We start from the raw sequence: 24,510 nt of genomic DNA, 5'->3' as shown, positions 1-24,510 counted from the left end.
GTGCAATGGGAAAGTGGGACTGAGAAGTTTTTTGACATTTTTTGGTCGGCCAGGAGAGCAGAGATGATAAAAGTATACTAAAAGTTTGGACCAATTCACATTGCAAGAGACTCATCCCAAAGGTGGTTAGTTGTAAAAGCTGACTTATCTTTTACAACTAACCACCTTTGGGATGGGAGAAGGTTTTTTAAAGAGAACTTGCGAATATACATTTGTGAAACATGTCCTGGTCCTTGAGTGTTAGCTTATACAGTAAGCTAGTAAAGTTCGGGTTCGTTTTCACCAGCCACTCTTTATTTGAGCCCTCGTTTACTGGATTCGTTTATGCTTTTCACTACTTAAGGTAGCAGCAATCAGTCATGTAATTTAGAAAATGAATGGGTCACATAGTTGCTACGAATCATGTTTTTATTGCATCACAGCAGTGAGCTAAATCTTCATAAATGAGTACAAGTTTTGAACAGCATCAAAAGAGTCTCATAATATTTTGCTTAGATCTGGATCTAATGACTTAATTTGCTCAAGAAAATTGCTAGTTTCTTTTTGATTAATGATTGGAAATACTCAAAGTTGTTAAATCAAGCTATATCTCACATAATGTATCAGTAGTAGTGCGAAACATGTTTGGATGACTTTATTTCCTTCCTAAATTTTGAATCAAATATATGCAATTTCGCAACAGTCGAATAAGTAAGTTAAATTTCATATTCCGCCAAGGCGTTCTTTTCCACTAAAATCTATATTCCTCTTTGCTTAAGGTGTCAACGAGTTTGCTTGAGTTACGGTGGAATTCGGACTTATTATTCATTGAGCTTTTAAAGATATATTCAGGTTTAACATGGTTACTTCCTTTTCTTACATCTATCTAGGTGCGCCTAAATACACTATTTCTAACTTTAAATTCACAATGAACACATTTAATTATAATCTTATCAACCTCGGAATCTTCCTTCTACTCACCTTTTTTCGTTTACTTCCAAAGGAATTCTTTTCTTTAAATTTGCATTAAGATTTCGTAGGTTTTAATTGCTGAAAAGTGATATTCATTCTTTAAAGGTTCAATTAATATCTAAATCTTAAAGCATTTTTTTATGTAAATAAACTTTACTTTAAGAAAACTCACATAAAACAAAATAAGCCTAATTAAGCTCAAAAAATAATGATAATGATAAATATAATAATGTCACTGGGATTGGTTATTTCTTATCCAGATTTAATATTCTATTTAATATTTTTTTTTCAGGCAGATATCATTTACAAATTGCTCGAATGGTTTGTTTTAAAACCATTGAACGCATTAAAAGAACAAAGGTTAGGTTGCACAGCTCAATGTCCATTATGTGGAGCGGTGTGTGCCGGAAGTGTAACTTGCCAAAACGAGTATTCAACTAGTCAAAAACACCGAGCGGAGATTCACATGCCAAAGGTATGCATAAATTTACTCTTATATAAAACGCGGCCCATGCATGTTAGTTTTTTTATCATAACCATTAACTCTCTCTTGATTCATAAAATGTAGTAACAATATTCTCATCCACTGTTATTTTGCTTCTATGTTGATGTTCAAAGTTGATACTCAAAAAATGTTTTTCGCACAAAGTTTAAAGATTACCTAACCATTAACTTTTAAAAAAAAAACAACCGGTAAAAATTAATAAGAATTCTCAAAAAACTACTTTATAAGATTACATAATAATTACGTAATTTATTAATTTTGCCTTTAGAAATAAATTAAGGAGTTGCTTTTGTGTAGGACTTTTGCGAGTTATCTAATATATTTGGTACTTTTGCATATTTTTGTCCTATAGTTACATAATTTGCATGCAATTTGCTAAAACGAAAAGTAAACTTGGGAGAAGTTAACAATGCGCTCGAATCATGAAAAATACGATCTATTTGAAATCTAATATATAGTGATTTTTTCTTAAACTCTAACAGATAATAGATGATAATGAAATATTGCAGTATTGAGTATTTAAATTAGTGTTTAAAAAAAACTCTCTACGTCATTTTAAGCTTAGTAATAATTTACTTTTATTGTTTCGTTACTTCGGGTAAATGGATGAGTATCAACATATTTCATATTAATAAAAACTAATGTCAATCAGTAAAAAATCCTAATCAGTAATATTGCGAGGGAAGATTTTTTGTGAATGTTTTTTGTTTTATGATATTGTATTATGTTATATTTGAGGGGTGAAGTGTATTCTCTGTTAGCACGAGGGATTTAAGTTCTAGTGTTAATTGGAAGGATTGCGGTGGCTCGAGAGCAAATTTAGGGTCAGTAGACTGTTTTGGATTGGAAAGGCAAGGGTTATTCGTTAAAAGAGTGAAAATTAAGTTGTCCGTCTTTAGTAAGTTCTATTTTACAATAATTCTCAATACAATGTCATGTTAATGTTTTAGTGGTTAGCACTACTTTATTTTTTGCGTTAATAAAGTACAAACTATGTTTTCTTATTCTCCTTGTTGTGCCTGTATTTATTAATTGCTCTTCTTTTATTTTTCTTATTTAAACATTTTTTCATTATTAGAACCAGCCAACTTCCGCTTACTTTTCTTTAATCAATATTTTTCCTTACTAGAGTTTAATTCTTTACTTCTGTTTATCAAAATTTCTTTTTATCATCGTCATTTACTTATAAAACTTATAGTTTATAGATGAACTTTTCAATCACAAAAACTCTCTCTCTCTATAAACATCTTTCCAAAACAATTTAATCTCCCAAAAACTATGTAGTTTTGCTTCTTCTTCGTTCATCAAAGGAGTATTTTATTGCTCTATCTTTGACCTATTATAGTTTTCTCTTCATAACGCTTTATTGCCTTATTGTTAATTTACATGACAGGGTGAACAAGTCGTTGTGTGTTTGTCGTTGTTATTAACTTAATTTAACTGTGTTATCGGTGTTTTAAACTTAATTCTCTCTCCTCATAATATTGAGCTGAAAGACATTATTTCCGATTACAATAACGTTTTGCTTGATCTTCAAAGATTTTTTAGACTTTTGATGTCAACCTTGAAAGTTAAAACTTTCTCAAAGGTGGGAAGAACGAAATAGAATCGCTGTCTTTTTCGAAAACTAGACCTTTCTAAATATTTCCACTGTGATGTGCACTATAGAAAAACTTTATCATTACGCTGTATGCAACCCACGCAACAGGACGTCAATAGAGCTAACAAATTTTTAAACGATTTGTTTTTGATTGTTTTTGCAAAAATTATACAAAAGTTTTACCTACAACGTATTTATTTATAGATTTAATTAAGCTAAGACCTAAACATTCAAGAGACAATTATATTTTGTTTGGTACAAAAATTAGGTAGCGGAGCGGAAAAATGGTTTCATTCGTCTGGTAACAATAAGTCAATAACTTAGTTAATGCACTTTAAACTAGTATACTAGCAGCAATCCCATCTGCTAGTATACCAGTCAAGAGACGAACATTTTATAAGGAAATAGCTAATTATAAAGGAGATCTAGGACCAAAATAATTTCGTTCGTAGAAAAGGCAAAGTACCGAGCGCAAAAGCTGAAGTTAAGAGTCAGAAAGAAAATTTAACTAAAAATTGACTGAAAAATATAGCGAATTTCATGTAATCCTCATGAGAAAATAACTTGAGATTATAGTTGGTTCAATAAGTTTCATTGAGAAAAACTAAATATTTTTGTTATATTAACCAGGGAAACATAGTGCGCCAGTTGAAACACAATATCAGGCTAGAAAGCTCATATTTCTAACAGTAAAAATATTATATAATCACAATTTTTATTTCATGCAGCAATGTTTATATGCTCAAACGAAAGTCTTGGTTGTAAATTGTATAAAAATTTTGCAAATTAAAAATTATATGACCAATTTAAAAATAGGTCCTGGAAAAAGATCAACTTGTCTTAAAGGTCATATGGCTTTATGTTGCAGGCGCAACTTAAACTTTGCTTTGGTTTCTAACGTAGCGAAAACAAATGCACCCGCTTCAATCTTGAAAAGCATAACTCTTACGGAAGTATTCCATGGAAATTCAATTGGTAACCCATAAAATTCTATTGAAAACCCATGGAGTTCTATGGAGGACCCATGATTTTTTATTCATGGCTCATTTTGCACCCAATGGATTTCATAGTTACCCTATGGGACTTTATTGTTACCTCATGCATCTTCATAGTTACGCCATGGATCTCAATTGTTATCTCCTGAGTACCAAATATTAGTTCTTGGGTATCAATTGGTTTCTCATGTGTCTAAATGGTTGCAAAAAGGGTCCTAATGATTAGATATGAGGATTCAAACCGAGATTTTATCAATGTATATTAGATCACAAAATGAATACTCAAAGCAGTTGCATTTACATGGCTGAAGGTGATGGTACTTCACTGCGGCAAGATAAGACTAATTTAAACCAGAGGACTGACATTCAAGATTATTAAAACATTTTTTTTTCTGTATCATTTTGGTTTTTAAGATACTTGAAGCAACATGTTCTGCACTTGCTCATCCCAAACCATATGCTGCATCAACTAAATTTTATATGGTTTGAACTTTCGCAAAAAGGTGAAAAATTCTGATGTAACAACGCACAGTGGAAAATAAAGGTTTTTGTTTCGGACCAAAAATCGATAACTTTTTTGTTACTAAAAATAGAGATTTGAAATTTTGCACAAATGTAAAAGTAGTATATGACGCTTCTAATGAAATACTTTTTTATAAGAATTTTTTGTAATACAAAATTAAAAATAAATATCAAAATCAAAAATCATAAACTTCAAAATTGGCATTTTTTTAATTTACACTTTAACATAATATTTTACAAATGTATGAAAATACCTTGAAATTATTAGAAACAACGAAAAATACATAAATAATTATAGGAATATTTTAAACAGTTTCTTAGTAACAATTTTTAAATAGTTTTTTTTAATGAAATAATGTATAGGTATATTAAAGGTACTATATCATAACTACATAAGGACTTTCAGTTCCTGAAATCAGTTCGTTGGCTTTCAAAAGCTGCAGAGTATCTTTATCAAGTACTTGCACATTTTTGTTATACGGTTTTCTTATGCTGGTGATGTACGGATCGGAAGTGTACAGAAGAGTATGAAACTCATCCTCATTTGTAACTGATTGAGAGCATTTTCTGTCATGATGAAGGCGAAATTTTTTTATAATCCTCATTACGGGATTCTTGCGCATCTTCTGAATATTGAACGATAGGAAGTACTGCAAAATGCTTAATGATATTTTCTCCGTGAGATAAGCTATTGTGCACTGAAAATGGCATATAGTACCATTTATAATTGGTCACATAGATTTGGGCAGTTTCCACAGTGTAACTACCAAAACTTTCAGCATTTATCACAACACCTGAGGAGAGAGCATGCAGAATTTTGTAAAATCGCTTAATCAAATTTTCATCCACTCTAGTGATTTCAGCAGAGCACCAGCTTGCATTCTAAAAAAGTTTTTTAGCAGTATAACCATTAGTGGTATTGCCACTTACTTGTCTTAGTTTGTCAATGCTCAATCCTAGCTCCTCAAGAAAACGATTCTGCACCAAGATCTTATTTTGCTTTAGCCGTTTCTTTTCTTCACTTGTGGCTTCCCATGTTTGGAAAGAAAGGTTGTAAGAAATGTGTAATATCATTTCCATATAACGAATCCAGGCATGTAATGTAGACAATCAGTATTGATACGAACTTTCAATTTTTGGCCAAGAAGTCACTTTAGTCAAATTGTTCATTTGCCGTGGAGTAGCTCTACATATTGTACATAGGCCAAGAAGCGTATTCGTTAATGCCTAAGCCACTTTTCCTTCTATCATTGTTAGAAAAAGTTCATGCTTTACTTGTACAATTTTAACATTTTTGTTAATTATAGACGGTCGCAAAGAATTTATTTGGCTCTTTATTTCATCTACAATGGTTTTAGTTTTCTTGGGAGTCTCTTTGCAATATTCTATGCATATAAGTCGACAAAAACGAACAGCTGAAGGTGTCGGATTTTTCCAAAAAAAATGCGTCAGTTACTTTATCAATTAATTTGATAGGCACCAAAGAACTAATAAACAAATTTGCATCAGAAATATGTTCAGATTCCTCAGGAAGTTTCAGCTTGTATTGGATTTGGCCAGAGGAACCATCACAGCCCATTTACAATATAAAAGTAAATATTCAATACTGTAGACGGAATCTATGGTCAAAATTCTAGCTACAGCGTAATCCAATAAATCTTGCAGTTCCATAATTTTCGCATGTGTGTTCATAATTTCTATTGCAGAAGATGATGGATCGCAGGTCTTTTTAATTATTTGAATTTTACAATATTGTGGGAATATGGAACAGTTTCGTTCATTTGTCACCTTCCTCATGTACAAATATTGTGCTTTTGTTAAATCTAAATCAATAAACACGCTGACTGCTTCTTCATCCGTTAGCATATTTTTCTGCCTTGCGTTTTCCATATAACTCAATATAAAGTTTTTATTAAGGTAAAGATACATAATATTCAGAATCCAACCAATCACTGTTCATAGATAAAAAAAACTTCCTTTATCGGTAACGCCTGTGTCCATCGTTTATTAAGCGACAGAATAATATGCCTTTGAATATCATAATGATGGAACACAAGTTTTCCTCAGAAAGTTGATAATTTTCTTTTAAAATTGTTGACAGTGAATTAACTGTCCTCCATCAATGTAGGAAAGAAATAATTTACATTTCGAACACTTAAAAGTTGTCATTTTAACAAGTTACAAAAGTAACGTACGTAATATTCAATAGTCAAACGTGTTGGTTTAACTTCCACAGTGAATTTGTTATACTGATATAAATGTTTCAACTCTTTATATATTGGCAGTGTACATTCACCACAAAATGAGTGCAAAAATACAAGAATGCCGTGGTATCAATAAAAAAATTGGTAATAAGTTAAAAAACATATACCAAGCTATTGTTATAAATGAACAAAATTTGAAACCTTTATCAATTTTTTCCCGATAATTTCGGAAACCGCACGCTTCTGCACCTCATTCTTATACATGATTTTAATAAACACCTAGACTACAATGCTATACTAAATGTAAAGCGTGGGGAAGCGTGGGTAACTGCCAAAAGTCTCAGTGAATTTGAAAAACATATTTCTTTTTTCATTTGTTTTATTGTTCAAATAATTACTCCTAAACTGAAACATAATTAAAAATGTGTAATTCTCTTAAACCTCCATAAGATGAGCTTTTCAAAATTATATGAGACTCTATCATTATTCCTAGAAAGATTTATAGAAAATTAACTTTTAAAGTGATGAAGCGAACAGGTTTGAATTGAACATCCACAAAGGTAATAAACAGTAGGGCTTCAAAACTTTTTTTTAAATAAAATTATGAGAAATTCCAGCATTATATTAATGATTGACTATTAAACTAATAAATAAAATTGAAATATAACGACAGTAGCGACATTAGTAAAAAACATTTATGATATGCTGTTGCTCAACAATTTTCCACAGTGCAACACCATAACATTTGAAGCAAATTCTTTTGTTTTTTTCTTGTTTCAATTCGAAACCCTTGATATTAATATCTTTTAATATTTCTGAAGCATCCAAAGTTCTTCTGATAACTTGATGATATATCTAAACAAAAAATATTTTAATGCAAAACAAACATTTTTTTAACAAATAATTACAAAACTAAATTTTAATGACTCCGAAAATAAAAATGACAACTATGACCACACAAATCCAGCAGTTTATGCGTAGAAGTATAAAAATGGTATTTTTATGAAGCTTTGTAGACTTTTTACCAAAAGTTTTAAAACAAACAGCAAATGTATTGCTGATCTCCATTTAAAAACGCTGAAGTCAGTGTACCATAGCATGCTTAAATACAAAAGCGCTGTCTTAATCGATAAGTCGATTTGATTTTGGTAAAATTGGTGGATAAATTTAACTAAAAATTCTTCTTTTGCTTTTTTGATTTACCTTTCTTTTTTCCCATTCCTGCGGAAGTTTTTACTTTCATATATGTAATTGAATGTTCATAAAGTAAAATTTGATTACCATTACAATAAATATTCTGAAGCTTGAAAATCATGGCTTATTACAAAAATGTAAACTAGCCCAAGAATATTATCTCTTTTAGAGAGCCCACCTACAATTTAAGAAAATTTAGTTCCAGTACCTAAATACCATACGTTAATTGGAATAGTTACAACTATAGGAAATCTAATTTTAAAGCATTGCAATTCTCCTTTTAAAATGAGTTCAAAATAACACGGATTAGGTATGAGAAAAGAAAACCACTGAAAATATGCTAAAAGGTTGAGGTCAATTGTTTTTGAATTTGCAGCATTAATTAAATAAGTTGTCTATAGGTTTGTTATTAGATGAATTATGTTGGCCAAATGCACAATTGTGCTAAAAACTATTGTTTAATTTGATTAAATTGCATTTAGATGTATTAAAAACTGGAAAGCTTGTTAAATTTTAGTTGAATATCTCTTTATTTGTGCTTTATAAGGTGCAGTCTTATTTACTCATACAGTTTTTAGTGCATTTTTCGTATATATCATACATTAAGTTTGTCTTAAAAATACATGAAATATCTTTACTTTTAATATAAATAGCCATCTATCGTCCCTCCTTTTTTCATTGAAAACTTAAATGTTTCTTATTTTCATTTCGTATATTTCTACGGAATTTCTCAATACTCTTACTTTATTACTTTTTTTATTTATTATTTGCCAATAATAATTAAAAAAATGGATGTGAAGAGGTTTCAAACCTAAAGGTCACTGTGGTTCATAGTGAGCAAACTAATATAAAATATATAGTATTAGCCATTAATATCAACCCATCATGCTATAGTAGTATGAATTTAAGTCTGAAACTAAATATTTCAAAAATAAAAAGAGAACTTTTCTTCAATTTTTTTTTTTAAAAAAATGAAATAATTACAGTTTGAATTTATTATAAAATAATAACAAAAAAAAAAAAAAAAAAAAAATTTAAACTAAAATATTGAAAAAAAATAAAATACTTGTTACTTCTACTGTCAACAGGTCCATACCTTTTATTTCAATTTATTAAGATTGTGGTCTAACCAAGACCACAAATTCTCTATGCAATTTAAATCTGAACTATTGGCAGGCCAAGACATAATGTTAATGTTGCTTCCTTCAAACCATTGTATGTAAAGCTTAGCAGTTTGACATGGAGCACTGTCTTGTTGGAAGATAAATCACATATCTTTTCGGAAAATGTCATTAGAAGGCATCAAATTATTATCCAATATATCAAAATATCTTTGAGAATCAATCCTTCTATCTAACAGTTTAAAGCAATTGACACCTTATAGTTTGTGCCCATATGCCTATACTGCTACTACCTGGGTGCATTTTTTCATTTGGACTTCTTCTCAGCATTACTCAATTTTTTCTTGAATTAACCTTAAAGTTCATTTTATCGCTGAAAAGAAATTTGTGCCACATGCTCTTTAACCAAATTTTATGAGCTAAACACCAGTTTTTTTTTGCTTTCAAATGTTTTTTCGAAAGACGTGTTTTTTTCAAAGCACCTCGCCACTAGTAATTGTGTTTTTGTAGTACTCTTCTAATTGTTCAAGCACAAACAACAACACCAGAAGCTTCTTGCCAATTTCGACTGAGAGCAGTAGATGATAACTTTCTATTTTTTTTACGATGCGAATAAGTGAACGTTTAATTCTTTCATTTGAAATGAACGGTCTTCCGCGACGCGCAAGATTTTACGTTGTATTGTATTCATGATGTTGGTTGGTTATTCTGCTAACAGATGATTGTGCTGTGTTTAAATGTTTCGCAATTTTTCTCATTGAGATATTTTGTTTATTCATTGTTATGATTTTACATTATGTCACATTATCAAAAGTTTTTCAAGCAACTTGATTGTTTTATTGCTGATATGTTGTGGGTAATTAGATACTAATTTTTATACTTCATTTTACAAAAATTTTTCAAATGTTTATAACAGTTTGAATAAAAGTTCTCTAATAATTATTATTATTTCACGAATAAGTTCAAAGTTTTACTCAAAGGTAAATGCAACTTTGAAGGCTTGAAATAACAGAGTGGATTATTAACTTTGGCCATTATAATTATTTTAGATTATGAGATATGTGTCAAAAAAAACAAGATAATTAGCGCATCGATTAAGATTTTTATGAATATCTATATTTATTTGATAGAAAATATGATGCTCATCAATTAACACTTTTTACATTTGAAAAGAGTCAAACAATCATTGATTTATTATTGATCTAAGTCAAATGGTTTCAAAAATAATACAATGGATCGTTATTAATAGCCAATACTGTAAATTCAAATGGTTTACACTTAAATTAAGGAAAAAGTTTACAGGATAAGTAAAGAATTATAAAGTAAATTTTTGATAACGAACTCAATATAAAGCTTTTTCTTAAAGAACCTGCCTTAAAATGAATAAAAAAAGCCATTTCGAATGTATACTTACATACATACAGTTTTTTTAAACATTAAGTATGAAAACTTTATTCGTTAAAGAATCTGCACCATCTCCCAAGAAAATGAGGTTTTTAGTTTTTTTTGCTATTATTTCCTTTACAGGGTGACAATCTAATAGTTTTTGAAAAATGCTTGCATTCCCATTACATTCAACAAATAAGCTCTAAATTAAGGCAGTGAAAGCAGCTCTTTAAATTATAATTTTATTAGTTGTGTTACTGTCAAAGTATCAATATAGTGGCAATAATATGTACTTGCTGAGTATTATTACGGTTCTCGTATGTCAAAACCGTATACTTTTCTAAATGACTTGATAACTAAAAGTAAAAGATAAATTTTTATAGGGAATTAATGGTTATCGCTATGATTTGCCTTCATCAGAAAGTCATGAGCGACTTGTGATTAGCATATGTACATCCGACATCTCAACAGACGGAAAGTTTAAACTTTATCAAAAATACAAGGATAAATATGGTGTCACACACGACAACTACATGTGAGTAAAAACAATATTTATGTATCAATTAGTAGTAGAAAAGAATGAATGTTTTCAACAAATTCTTAAAGAACTTTAGGTTTATTCTCTAGAAAAAAAATTTCTTCTATATACTTTATTGGTCTCAAGCTAGATATTTCTAAGTAAAATCTTCGTTAATAATTTAAGTGATATACTGGTGCTGGTATTTATCAATATTATTTTTTTATTGCTCTTAACAGTGACAATTTAAAATTTAAAAAAGGAAGAGTCTATATGGCAATAAACGTCATTGCCGTCAATCAAAATAATTGATCCTAATTAGTATTTTTTCTTAAATTACCTATAATATTTGTAACTCAATTTTTTTTCAGCCCCTTTTCTGAAGCAAACGACCTATTTTTTGATTGGCATATTCATTCTGTGCCACAAGCGAGCGCCACAGCGTTTTGGCAGTATCTGTTTGTCAAATTTCATAGTCAACTTGCCGAACACCATGCAAGTATTTTCTGAGCTTTATATTAAAGATTTTATTATTAAGATGAGATTTTTAACAGAAGCACTTGTTTTTTACAGGCGGCAAAACCGGCTATTGACATTCCATCCGGTTGGTTTTCAGTCACTAAGCAAGAGGCTCTTCAAAACCTCAAAGATATATACGCAGTTTTAGAAGAGTTTCGTTTTGAGAAAGGTTAGTAATTTGCTTTATTTTGGGGAAAGGTGCTGATGATGGCGATAACTTAACTTTAATGCTTCATTGATTCATTAAAATAAAGCGTTAGAAATAATTTTAGACGCTGGTGTATTTTCTCATCACGCAGAAAAAAAATGAATCTTAGAACTTTTTTAACTGTTTTGCTTTCTAACATGTCATTACCACAAAAAAAAAAACAAGTCACAGGCAACTGCTCCTATATGACAGACTTAAATAAAGTTGACAAGACTTACATTTGTTTTTGATTAGTGTTAACAAAATATATCATAAAAAAAAGGTTAGAAATTAATATTTTATCCGTAAATAAAGTTCACAGAACTTCTCTTTTACTTAAGTTTAAAGCCCAAATTTCAAGCTTATTATTTGTTGTTTATTAAAATTTATTAAAAGTTATTATTTGCATCAAATTTTAAGGGCAAATTCAAATCTATTTTTGCTAAATTATGAAAGTTAATAGTTAGAAATTCAAATTATCTCATTGTTATTAAACTTTTACATGTCACGCAGTGTTTCCAAATGTGGAGCATTTTGGTTGTTAATGCAGGCAATTCAGAAATGGGTATCAAGTTTCTTAAGTAAACATCAACTTTTGAGTGATAAAAATTATGTTTACATTTTAGAAGGGGCACATGAATTTCAGAAAAGTATGATACTAATAAGGATTGCAATCCCGCATAGCGCGATCTCGCAAAAATTACTGCGGTCTCCGCGGGATTTGCTGGATTTTGAAACTATTGCCTTTAAAAAAAAAAGTCAATTCTTTTAGACTAAAAAGACAAAAAAGATATCAAATCAAAAGTGTTGAATGTGTTTGCGAAACAAATCCATTTAAAAGTTTACTAGTCATACAATGCACAATCAAGTTTACTGAGAAACTTCTATAGCACATGCAGATATGACGATACTGAGTCAGGATTACTTGAAATATTTTATTAACTGTCTGAGAAACGATGTGTTATTTATTAAATAAGTAATAGCAATTTATCAGAAGCTGTCTAAGTTTGTCAACATTTTTATTTTTACTTTTAACATATATATCTTCAGATGTTAAAATATTTTTCTTAGCTATAAATATAAAAAAATCATTCAAAAATAAACAATTATTTAGCAAAATATTAATCGAACTCGTTCAAATTGTTTTTTGTAGTTAATGATTATGTCGAAATTTTCGCTGATGAGTATGTTGAAATTTTTGTAAATGAGTATTGTGAGGGCGGGGATTTTATTAAATTTTATTTTTATAGTATTTTATGTTAAAAGTGATTAATGTAACGATGGTGATGTGGATAGAGTGAAGCAGAATAATTTAGACGCGCGGTCGGAGCATCAGACTTTTTAATAACAATTTTTTTTAACGCATAAAGCAATAATAAAGATATTAATAATAATAGTATTGTCTTACTCAAAATGAAAACAAAAATAAAAATACTTACGACTGATTTTTCTTCTCTCACTTATTTTTCTTTATCAAAATTTTTAATTATTTCTCATCAATATATACATTCTCTTAATACTAACTCATACAAATAACAATACATTAACACTTATAAGAACACAAATTGAAAGTTACTCAAATACATTTCCTTAACAAATCCTTCTCATAAGTTCCTCTTTAACTTGTTCATAAATTCTTTTCATTAAATTCTCTTTAAATCTTCAAAAATCCTTTTCTCATAAAATCCTCTTTTAAAATCTTTTACAATTCTTTTCTCATAAAATCCTCTTTCAAAATCTCTTAAAATTCTTTTAAATCTTTTTCTCATACAATCTCTTAAAATGTCTTAAAACTTTTTCTTTTTCTTAAAATCCTTTTTAAAATCTTTCATAACTCTTTTTTAATACATCTTCAAAAACTCTCTTTAAAACACTTCATCAAAATCTTCCCGAAAACATCTCTCCAAAGAGAGGGCTCCAAAAATCTCCCAAAAAAGAAATCTAAAAAAATCTCCAAAAAAATCTAAAAAAAAATCTAAAAGATTTTCTCAACCGTTCCTTTTCTATCTGTCCGCAGGTGTTATTTTGAATTCTCGTCCAGACAATAGATTTCTATTTTTTACTTCAAGTTTGTTCAGTACTTTAGTTTTAACTGCTGAGTCATGGTATTTTTAAAACAAGTTTTACTAGTTTTCTTTTTATTAGACTTTATATCAGAGTGGCTATAGAACTTTCTAGAACTTTACTAATTAAAATCATATAATTGTGTTTCAAGTCGTGTTTGAGAAAACAGTTTTAATCATTAATGGTGGGACTCATTCATTTTTCATGTCATTAGACATGGGTGTCCACCTGGTGTTTTTGGTTGATTCGCTCTTTTCCTCGTTCGAATGTAGCGTGTTTGAGTCGGGTAAAACTTAAAGATAATGTTTACAATTTTCTTCATCTTCCCTCCTCACAGTATGTTGAAAACGTGAAATTAAAAACGTGCGTGCACAGTAGTAAAAAATATACTTTTAAAAACTTTTTTTTAAAAAGGCTTTAAAAATTATTTGCATCAAGATTTTAAAGCAAATATACCAACTAAGCATGTCGCAAATTAAAACTATATGGAATTATTTAAAAAAAAGTGATAAAGAAGAATATGCAAAGTGCATGTTATGTTCGGCTATTTAAAAAATTAGTCAAAGTTCAACTAAAGGGTTATTAATCCATTTAAAAACTAAACATGGCACCAATTTAAAATCAAACGTTTTACAACAAGACGGAGCTTCAACTTCAAAACAGCATGAATCAGTTGAACTAGAGCCTAAAATATACATCGACTGCGAAGACGAAGAGTTAATTCTATCGAAAAAGGTCAGAACTATTGATACGTTTTTCGTAAAAGAAATTTCTATGGAAAAAATGGTATCGCGCATGGTTGCTAAAGGTAGTTTTACATTTAATAGTTTTTGCACATCTTCAGATTTGTGGTATTTGTTTTCAAAGAGTGGTTTCCGGCCCCTACTTCACCTAATACTATAAGATTGATGGTATTTAAATTCTAAGATTCTGTAAAAGCCGATATAATGCAAAAATTCATCACTAAAAAAGCAAAATCAAAAGTTTTCAATAACGTTTGACAAATGGACATCACAAAATAGTCAGAGATACATAAACGTACATATGGAGGCACTTTAATCTTGGATTGATTTGAATCCATGGATCGTGTAATGCAGAATATTGCGTCAAGTTAGTTACAGGAAGGCTGAATAGCTTCAATACTGACCTTCAAAAAGACATTATCGCCATGACTACTGGTGCAAGTGTGATGGTGAAAGTCGGTAAAATGATGTCTTGCTATCAACAACTATGTTATGTTCATGGAATGCAACTTGCAGTTATTGTTATCTTATACAAGAAAAACAACGGAGAAGTTGAAGATTCGTTTAATAAATATGAAAATTGTGAAGAAGAAGATGAGTATGGTAACAGTGATGATGATGGAGTTATAAATAAAGAATTTGGTTTGAAAATAATTTTGGACCGACCATCTGCTGAATTGGTTATCAATTACAAAGATCTCATGAAAAAAGTAAGAAAGGTTGTGAAAATATTTAAAAACTCTCCTGTCAAAAATGATATATTGACAGAAGTAGGGGAACCTATTGTACCTCTGACCACGTTGTACCTGTAGTCACTGTCCTTTTGGTCGATTATTATCATTTTGCAAAAACGTAAAAAGCCATTTGATACATTAGTCCATGACAAATCTTTTTACCTTAAAATATCATGGTTGGGGAAGATTGTGTTGATCCACAAGAAATTATAAGTTTTAGCTCTTAAAAAGTAAATATTTATGTTTATCTTATTTTGATAACAAAACTGTCATAAATAGTTGTTTGGATAATGTATGATATTATTAACATTAACCGACATCTTTTTTTTATTATGGAGAAGTTTAGATGATTATTTCTAACCCTAAATGGGGTTTGAGATAATAATTGTTGAAGAAACCCATCTCGTGTACCCTTGACCAGCGTAGGACGTTGTACCTTTGACTGATTCGTACTGCGCTTTAATTTTTTGCGAACTTTAAGAGAATACTTTTATTATAATTTTCATCAAATTTATCAGACAGCAGTACGGTATTGCTATTGCATGTAAAAATCAGGGAAAAGCGTATTATTACTTTCTTGCTGATATTATGAAAGTTTTAAATATAATATAAGTGATGCAATATTAACAAATTATATTTTTATTTACAAACCATTTTTTATATATTTCTATATCTTATGCATTGTGTTTTATTTAATTTATTGATGAATAAGAGTAAATTTTACACTTGACACACAATCCATTATTGGAATGTATATTTTTATGTACTTATGCTTGATTATCAGTTTTGATAATTAAGTTAGATGGCAGCTGTAGCAAATTTATAATTAAGTTGATTATAGAGTTGTACTTGATTTCTGTACAGCAATAAGGAAGTAAAAGCAAATAAATATATAATCATTTCTGTTAATATGTTTTAATCTTAAAATGCCAAGGAGTAATTTTGGTGTTTTTCGTAAGAAGGTTTGCGAGAAGGATATGTTTGATGCAGTGAATTTTGTTCTTCAACTAAAAATGAGTTTAAGTAAAGCAGCAAGACATTGCAACATTAAAAAATCAACTTTGATATATCAGTTAAAACAGTTTAAAAAATCTGGAAGAACCCAGTATTCGTATTCACATAAGAAACCAAAAAAAAGTATTCTCAACAAAAGAAGAATTAATTTTGGTAAAATACTATGGGCTTACACTAAAGCAAGTCAGATTCTTTGCATATGAGTATGCTTTAGCAAACCATAAAAAAATTGAAACTTCATGGATAAAGAATAAATGCGCTGGTAAACAATGGCTACGAGATTTTCGGAAAAGATATAATGATAAGTTATCCCTAAGTAAACCGCAGCCAACAAGTCTTGGTAGATCTTCTGCATTCAATAAAGAAACTGTATAAATTGTGTTTAAAAATTATAAAAATGTTTTAGAACGTTATCATTTTGAGCCATCAAATATTTGGAATTGCGATGAAGCAGGATTTACCACAGTTCATGTACCACCAAAAATCCTAGCCCCAAAGGGGAAATAGCAAATAGGGAGTATGAATAGTGCAGAATGAGGCAAAAATGTAACAATGATTGCAGCCATTAATGCTACTGGAAGTAGCATTTCATCATTACTTGTATTTCCGCTTGCAAAATTTAAGGACTACATGTTGAATGGCGCTCCTCCTGGAAGTGTAGGAGCAGCGAATAAGTCTGGATGGTCAAATGAAGTCATTTTCCTACAATTTCTTAAGCGTTTTATTAGTAATGTACGACCTTCAGTAGAAAAACCAGTTCTTTTATTAATGGATAACCATGAAAGTCATGTTAACATTTCTATTATTGAATTAGCTAAAAGATCGGGCATATTTTTAATGACATTTCATCCTCACACAACCCACAAAATGCAACCCCTTGATCGTGGGGTTTTTGGTCCATTTAAAATATTTTATAATAATGCCATGAATAATTGGATGATATCTCCAGGAAATGCTGGTAAACCAGTTATAATTTATGATATATCTTACCTTGTTGGTCAAGCTTATCCTTGTACTTTTGTACCGAATAATATTGTTAACAGTTTTAAATGTACTGGGTTTTTTCCCTTTAATGAAAATATTTTTACTGAAATTGACTTCTTAGCTGCAACTGTTACTGATAGGCCAATAGCTGATACTGAATCTTGCATTTCTATTGATAGCAATGAGGTTGAAACCACTCCTGGCAATTTACCATCAACATTAGAAATTGTTTCACCTGAAATAATACGACCTCACCCAAAAACCAAGTTAAGAAAGGCAGCTATTACAAAAAGGAATAAGGGAAAATCACGCATTTTAACTGATACACCTGAAGTGAGAGTTATTTTAGATTCAAAATCCAATAATGAACAATGTCAAAAACCTTTTTCAAGACCAAAAAAATCCATGGCAAATCAGATTATTTTTAATCAACATTCTGATACAAGTTTAAATAATGAAAGTTTTGATGAAATCGATTTTGGAATAAATATACTTGACAATCAATTAGAAAATAGTGAAATTGTTTCTGGAAGTTTCTTACTTGTCAAGTTAAGCGGAAAGAAATACTCTAGACATTATGTGGCAGAAGTTATTGAAGTTGTTGGTTTAGTTTACAAAGTTAGGTATCTTAAGAAATCAGGAGACAATAAATTTATACGAGAAGATGACAATATTTATGATGTAGAACTTGAAGATATTATAATAAAAGTTCCACCACCAAGTGTTGGTCATGGATCATCTAGACGTCAGTATCTTTTGTTTGATGTTTATCTGACATCTTTTACTGTATAGTAATGTTACTAAATATAATATATTTTAATTTCGTATTTTTCATTGTCTGCATTAAAAGATATGTTCTAAAAAGCATTATGGTCAAATCTAAATGAATCTGAGAACTAAAAATAGTTTTGGTTGGGTTTTAAGACATTTTTAAGTTAAAAACCTATTTAGGGGATATTAATCTACTTAAGGCAAGATTTTTTGTATGATCATATCATATCAATTACTTCCTATTGATTTCGACATAATTACTTAAAATATAAAACTCCGCCAAGTAAAAGGGTTTTAAAATCAGTAACCTTAGGTACAATGAGTTCATTTCTAACTGTACCTAGGCCACCAGCTAGTATAGCAAGTTACAGAAATATATTTTTGCTCTTAAATTATCTAAAAGATAGTAGCAACTTAATTAAAAACATTTTGTACAATTCAATCACGTTTAAAGTTTCCAATATTAACCCTAACCGTCCCATGTAAATAGCATCCAACTGAAAAAAATGTGACTAAATCGAAATAGTACTGGTAATAGATGTCATTTTCTTTTATTTACTACAAAAAAACAAATAAAACAAAATCATAAGAATTATGATTGTAGATATTATTTTAAAACACGGCCCTAAGTACAAGGACAATGAATGGCCCTTCGTACAAGACTAGACACAAAACAAGATCTATCAAAAAATCCAAACTAAGCGAGACTTATGTAATGCTGCATTTAGTAGTTATTGTTCAAAACAAAGTTAATTACTTGAATTACAAAAAAACGTTTTACTTAGGATTGTAATATATAAGTGACAAGAAACAAAATTTTACTTTAGACCATTAAAAGATATTTTCTGGTTATAACTTACTGCGGTAAAGTCTTTAATTGCTTACAAAATGGTTTTATAAGCATTTATTGACATCTGGTTGGCCAGAAATTTCTTTATAACATATAGCAAAGCTGTAATATGTCATGATTACTTATTAAAAGAGCAAATAATTCAATATTACTTATTAACAACATTATGGTCAAAGGAACAACATACCTCGGTCAAAGGTACAACGTACATGTTGTACCATGGACCATTTGAGTACTTTCTTAAAAACGCTCAAAAATGATACTTTTTAGTTGAATGAGAAAAAAGTCAAAAGTATAATTTTTGCGCAAAATATAAGAGAATAACATATACTTTGAATGGTATAAATTGATTCAATAGTCAAGAAAAAAAACGCCCGGAAACAAAAAGTGGTCAGAGGTACAACAGATTCCCTTATATCCTACAAGAACACAGAAAAAAGCTTAAATTGGTTCTTGATTATAAAATAGGTGGAACAGTATGTTCGATTTGTTAGAAAGATTTCATAGACTAAAAGTGTGTATTAAAAAAGCCTTAATTGATGTTGGGTCAGAAAAAACGAAGAAGAATGCGTCAAGAAATAAAAGAAATATTGATAAGAGTTTATACAATTAAAAAAAATGAAGACAAAGAAAATTAACTCGAAGAAAAAGAAGCTGTAGATTCTGATAACAATTCCCAAATACTTCTCCTACAATTCTATAGCTGAAAAAAGAATTGGAAAATCAAATACAGAAAGGCAAGAAAAGCTGGACAGAAAACATAAAGGAAATACCAAATTTAGATTCTTTAGACTGATAAATTGTTAAAGCAGGAAATGTCTGCCTATGAAAGTAACAGAGTAAGAGGCAAGTTTCTAGATATAGCGCATAGTTACTTGATGACCATACCACCAACAAACGTAGAGCTTGTTGGTGGTATGATTATATATACAGTCTTTTGAGGAGTAAATTAAGTGATAATACTTTAAATAGAGTCTATTTCTTAAGGGCGCATTTGTTACTATGATTTTCTCATATTTGATATTTTAAAAAATAAACAAAGCTAATAGACGTTCTATGTAAAGCTAAAAAATGTTCTACGTATTTTGGCTTATCTTTTTGTTCATTAAATGTTAAGAATTATATTGATTTACAAATGAATTGTTTTTTGGCTTTATTTACCTCATCTTATCAATTTAATAAGTTGAGTATATTTTTTCTGAAATACTTGAAAGAAAAATACAACTGCCATTATGCCTTTTATAATGTGCATAAGAAATCTACCAATCCCGCGCAGGATCCCGGGGGATCCGCGCAGAAAATAAAAATTTCCGGGTGGATCCTGCGGGATTGAAAAGTGTGCGAGATTGCAATCCCTAGATACTAAAGGTTGGGAAATATCGACGAAGTGACTTGAAAATCATATTTTTTTACTCCTTAAAAAAGCGAAACTCAAAAATGATAACTCCTTCACCATCAAAAATTAAAAAAGTTGATGAAATTTTACAGATTTGAAGTCCCTAACATAGAACCCTAGATGCAGTCTACTCAATCTTTAGACAAATCTGGCACTTGCTATTATGATAGCAGTTAATATATTTTGTTCCTCGCTTATAGATTTTTTTAATGACACAACATATTTAACTTTTGTTGCAAAAACTTTTTACCGGTTGATGAACAAGATTCTATTCATCGTTCATTTGTGAGTCTGAAATATGAGCTTTTACAAAAATTTCAGTCAATATAATAAAATACTTCTTCATCGATATTTTATTTAGCTCGTATACACTGTTTTAAAAAACAAATACATTAAAAATCCTGAAACATAGTTATTATCTGGCAAGTTTTAATTCCTTCTTAAATTTGTTGAACTTTGTTTTTTTTTTTAATATTCTAGGTGTTTCATGTATGAAAAATCCATATTCGACTTCTCCTTATATTTGATTTAATTTGTATAACTCCCAGGTACCAATGGTAAGAACAGTGAACCGATAAAAAAAGCTTTAAATAAATTTCTTTCGTTGTTTTGAAAAAAATATATATATATGGAATTTAAATACTTCTCTTATCGCTGCATTACTTAAAACACTTCTATTGTCGTTTTATCATTTAAGAAAATGCGGAATATTGTTATATAGTTAACTGAACAAGAAAAGTTAAAAGAATGCCTTTTGGTTTTTTAAATATTGTCTTTACTTTGATCAAATAAAACTAAATCAGTGCAATGCATACCCATAAAAAACTTGTACTGTTCCTTTAAGCCACTGATACAGCCATCCCATTTTTATTCACTATCCCAATATAATGGGCTCCATCATTCTTCCTTCCTACCTTTATTTCCCCACCTTGATAATATTAATTTTACAAAACTAACCTAAGTTTATCATCTTTTTAAAATTCTTGTTGTTTCTTGTAAAACTATTGGTTCTTACTTCGAGAGGTTCTTTTTTTTAAAGCAAGATTAGTGATTTTGTGATTTAAATGTTGTTTAAAATTGTTTTTCCATAACATCACAATTTTATTTTGTATTCTGTATGTCTTATAGCATTTCTGAATTTCCTACAAGGTTTGGAAACAAAGTTGATAAGATGTAAAATTTTGAAGAATGTTTTGGTTTCTATTAAATTTTTCAACAGCAGAGCGGAAATTTCACAGATTAGTGTTAAGAAAATTGTTGCTTTAAAACTGCCTGCTTTAACATAGTACCTTACCTTTGAAAGGCTTAGTCAGTTTCTATTATTTTCTGTTGATTTTGAAAATCATAATGTAGACTTGTTAACACCTAACTTTGTTTGAATTTCGTATTTATATATCATTTTACATTTTATTATGTAATCAATTAAAATTGGCATGAATATTTAATTTTAAACTAGAATATTTTAGTTTAATTTTAATATTCACTCAAAATCTACATTTAACTTCAAAAACGCTTCGTATTTCACATTAAAGGTTTTCTCTATAAAATCTTCTTTCGGTGCCATCTTTAAAAACCTTCTCTCTACAAGTAGTCAAATTTTAAATAAACGATAAAGCTCAATTTCGCAAAATTTTACTCTTAAATACTTGCAACTTTTTTCTTTTATTTTGAATGTTCAAGTTATAAAGACCAATCTGCTTTCAAGGTAAAAAACTTGTTTTAATCAAAATGTATTTCGGAAAATGGAGGCTCAATTTAAGGAGAACTGATTCGTCATTGACTTACGTAAATTTTAAAAAAGTAGGCTGCGAAACTTCATCCATAATTTTTACCGGCTAATATTCCAATGATCTTTAGCTCAATTAATTTAAGCAAAATAATATGCAGGTGAGTTCTTCATCAACCAAACTTCAATCGCAAATGTATTTGAGATTTTATGAACGTAGATATTCCGTAAGAAAAAAGCTTATGTATAATTTTTAAAATGCATCAAACTGAATGATGCTTCAATCAAACGTTAAGTTAAATTTTACCTTGAGAAAATTTCTTTGAAACTTGAATTTCAAAAACCGCAACTGTTTTCTTACTAACCTTATAATATGACAAGCAAAGTCATTTACATTTTGTATCGGTGATGGAAACCAGAGCTGAGTCAAACCCTGAAATAAAAGGTTCCTTTTGCTAAGTTGAGGTCCTTTCCAGATATTATCCTTGTCTTTAATAAAATATTTAGGTATGCAAGGTAAATAATTAAGATGCATTCAAAACAGATGGCAAGTCAGCAAGAATGTAAGATGCCTATCATAAATATATCAGTGTTTTAGCATTTAAACATGAACCAAGTTGTAAAAACTCTTAGTTTAAACCTTATTTCTTTTAGCCTCGGATTCCAGCGAGGAATTGGAATGTATTATTTGCAAGGATCGGCCAAAAGAGAAGTTCTGCTTATCTCCCTGTAATCATTCAGGTTTTTGCCGAATATGTGTGAACTCTTTGATTCAGCGGAAAGAAAAGTGTCCCCTCTGCAGATCAATAATACAAAGGCTTCAAGATATACATTAATAGCTATTTAAAATGATGAATTATTATGAAAATGGAAACAATCAGTACATTTCTCTATTGATAACTTGCTTTGCTTTTTTTTTATGAATTACTGTCGAATGAATTTAAAGTACCTGACTGGTTACATAAAAGTTAAAAAGTAGCTGAAGTTAAGTAGAAAAAATTAAAGTAGCAGAAATGTTTTAGTTGATTTTGCAGTAATGTGACAATATAATAAGAAGTCTTCATTTCTTTTGTAGTAAAATTCTTAATACTTCTTATCCTGTGATAGTAAATAAATTATACTTTTGCACAGTTTAAATCCTTGCTTTTTTATGCATTATTTAATGATTATGATTATTGTTCAAATAAAGTGATTAAATTAGCGTAATCATGGTCAATTTTGAGCAGTTGTAATTTTTTTGTTTTAAAAGAATTTATCCTAACAATCACATTTATGTTATTAAAAAGCTGTTTTCAATGAAATTTAATTTAGTCTAAATAATTCTTTCTAACTAAAAACTTATATGCGATATAGTTAATAATTTTCAAAAGCAGTTGTTTTAACATGATTAAAAAAAAGCAATCAAGTAGGGTAAAGTAGTGTTAGTTATTTCTATTATAAATCAAAATAAAAATTCAGAAACTGTATCCTTATGTAAAAAGTAAGTTTTAAGTAGGTTCACTGTTTGATTGGAAAAAGATTTTCACTTTAAAATAAGAAAAATGCAATAAAGATGATTATGAACTTAAAGTATAGTGTTCAGAATGTTGATGTTCAAATAATTCTTGAGTAATAAACTAACAATCTCACAAGCACAGGATAAAACTTGGAAATAATTCTTCCCTAGTATTTCTAAGTTTATTTGACCAGGAAAAGTCTTTAACTTCATTGAACTGACTACATACAGATCAGTTCAATAGACTTAAAGTCTTTTTGAACAGATTTATTTATATTATAATGGTTATTTTCTTAAGTTTCGGATTCACTTTAACTGTAGCAGTAATTACACTGAGTCCCATCAAAAATTATAGCGGGAGAACAATAAACCATTCTTAATCTTTGTTAAATTAAGAAATTCTTTTCTCAAAATTACAGAGTCTTTAATTGAAAGAAAATATTTAAAAAAAGTTAGTGTTAAAATAGTCTTCGTAGCACTGGAAATGCAAACACCTAAGAGTTCCTGTCTATTGATAGCTTTCTCAGTACTGTATGGTTTTGGGGGTCAATAGCCAATATCAAGTTCCATATTCATATCTGGTTCATTACATACAGTGCGTTTGTTATTATTACAGTGTATTATATGTATATACAGTGTATTATGTTTTTATACAGTACGTTAATTAAGTAACATAAAAAATAAATACACAATATCTCAAACATTTTATTAAAACGTATATACAACAAATTTCGACAATTATTAGCACTCTTGGAGGATTTATTTCATATGTTCAATAATACCCCCATCAACTTCCATAACCAACTAACATCGATATGGACCCTCGTTCACCGAAGCCAATAACTTATCCTGAGATATTTCAGATATAACCTCTAAAATTCTTCTCTTACGTTCACTAATGTTTTGAATACTGCCTCTTCGATAAACTCTTGATTTACTTACTCTCCTGAATTAAAAATCTAAGGGAATAAGATCTGGTGATATGGCAAGTCGGTAAAAATAAAATCCACGACCAATGACATATTCATAGAA

General features: G+C 29.4%; 1 protein-coding gene across 1 annotated transcript in view; it reads left to right on the top strand.

Moving 5' to 3' along the window:
* Positions 1-23,205, top strand: part of LOC149889397 (interferon-induced very large GTPase 1-like) — a 31,952-nt gene extending 8,747 nt beyond the window's left edge. The window contains exons 4-8 of the mRNA XM_090084848.1: positions 1,244-1,426; positions 10,862-11,013; positions 11,367-11,490; positions 11,569-11,683; positions 22,638-23,205. Of these exons, the coding sequence (XP_089940974.1) occupies positions 1,244-1,426; positions 10,862-11,013; positions 11,367-11,490; positions 11,569-11,683; positions 22,638-22,819 (756 nt within the window). The 3' untranslated portion in view covers positions 22,820-23,205. The remainder of the gene's footprint in view (positions 1-1,243; positions 1,427-10,861; positions 11,014-11,366; positions 11,491-11,568; positions 11,684-22,637) is intronic.
* The last annotated feature ends 1,305 nt before the right edge of the window (positions 23,206-24,510 follow it).

The sequence above is a fragment of the Hydra viridissima genome, unplaced genomic scaffold (assembly GCF_058129835.1).
Source record: "Hydra viridissima isolate aposymbiotic clone 2 unplaced genomic scaffold, HvirCarnegie_v1 scaffold_4, whole genome shotgun sequence".
NCBI classification, from domain to species: Eukaryota; Metazoa; Cnidaria; class Hydrozoa; order Anthoathecata; family Hydridae; genus Hydra; species Hydra viridissima.
Note: the sequence above shows the minus strand (reverse complement) of the source record. Positions and strands in the feature narration are given on the sequence as shown.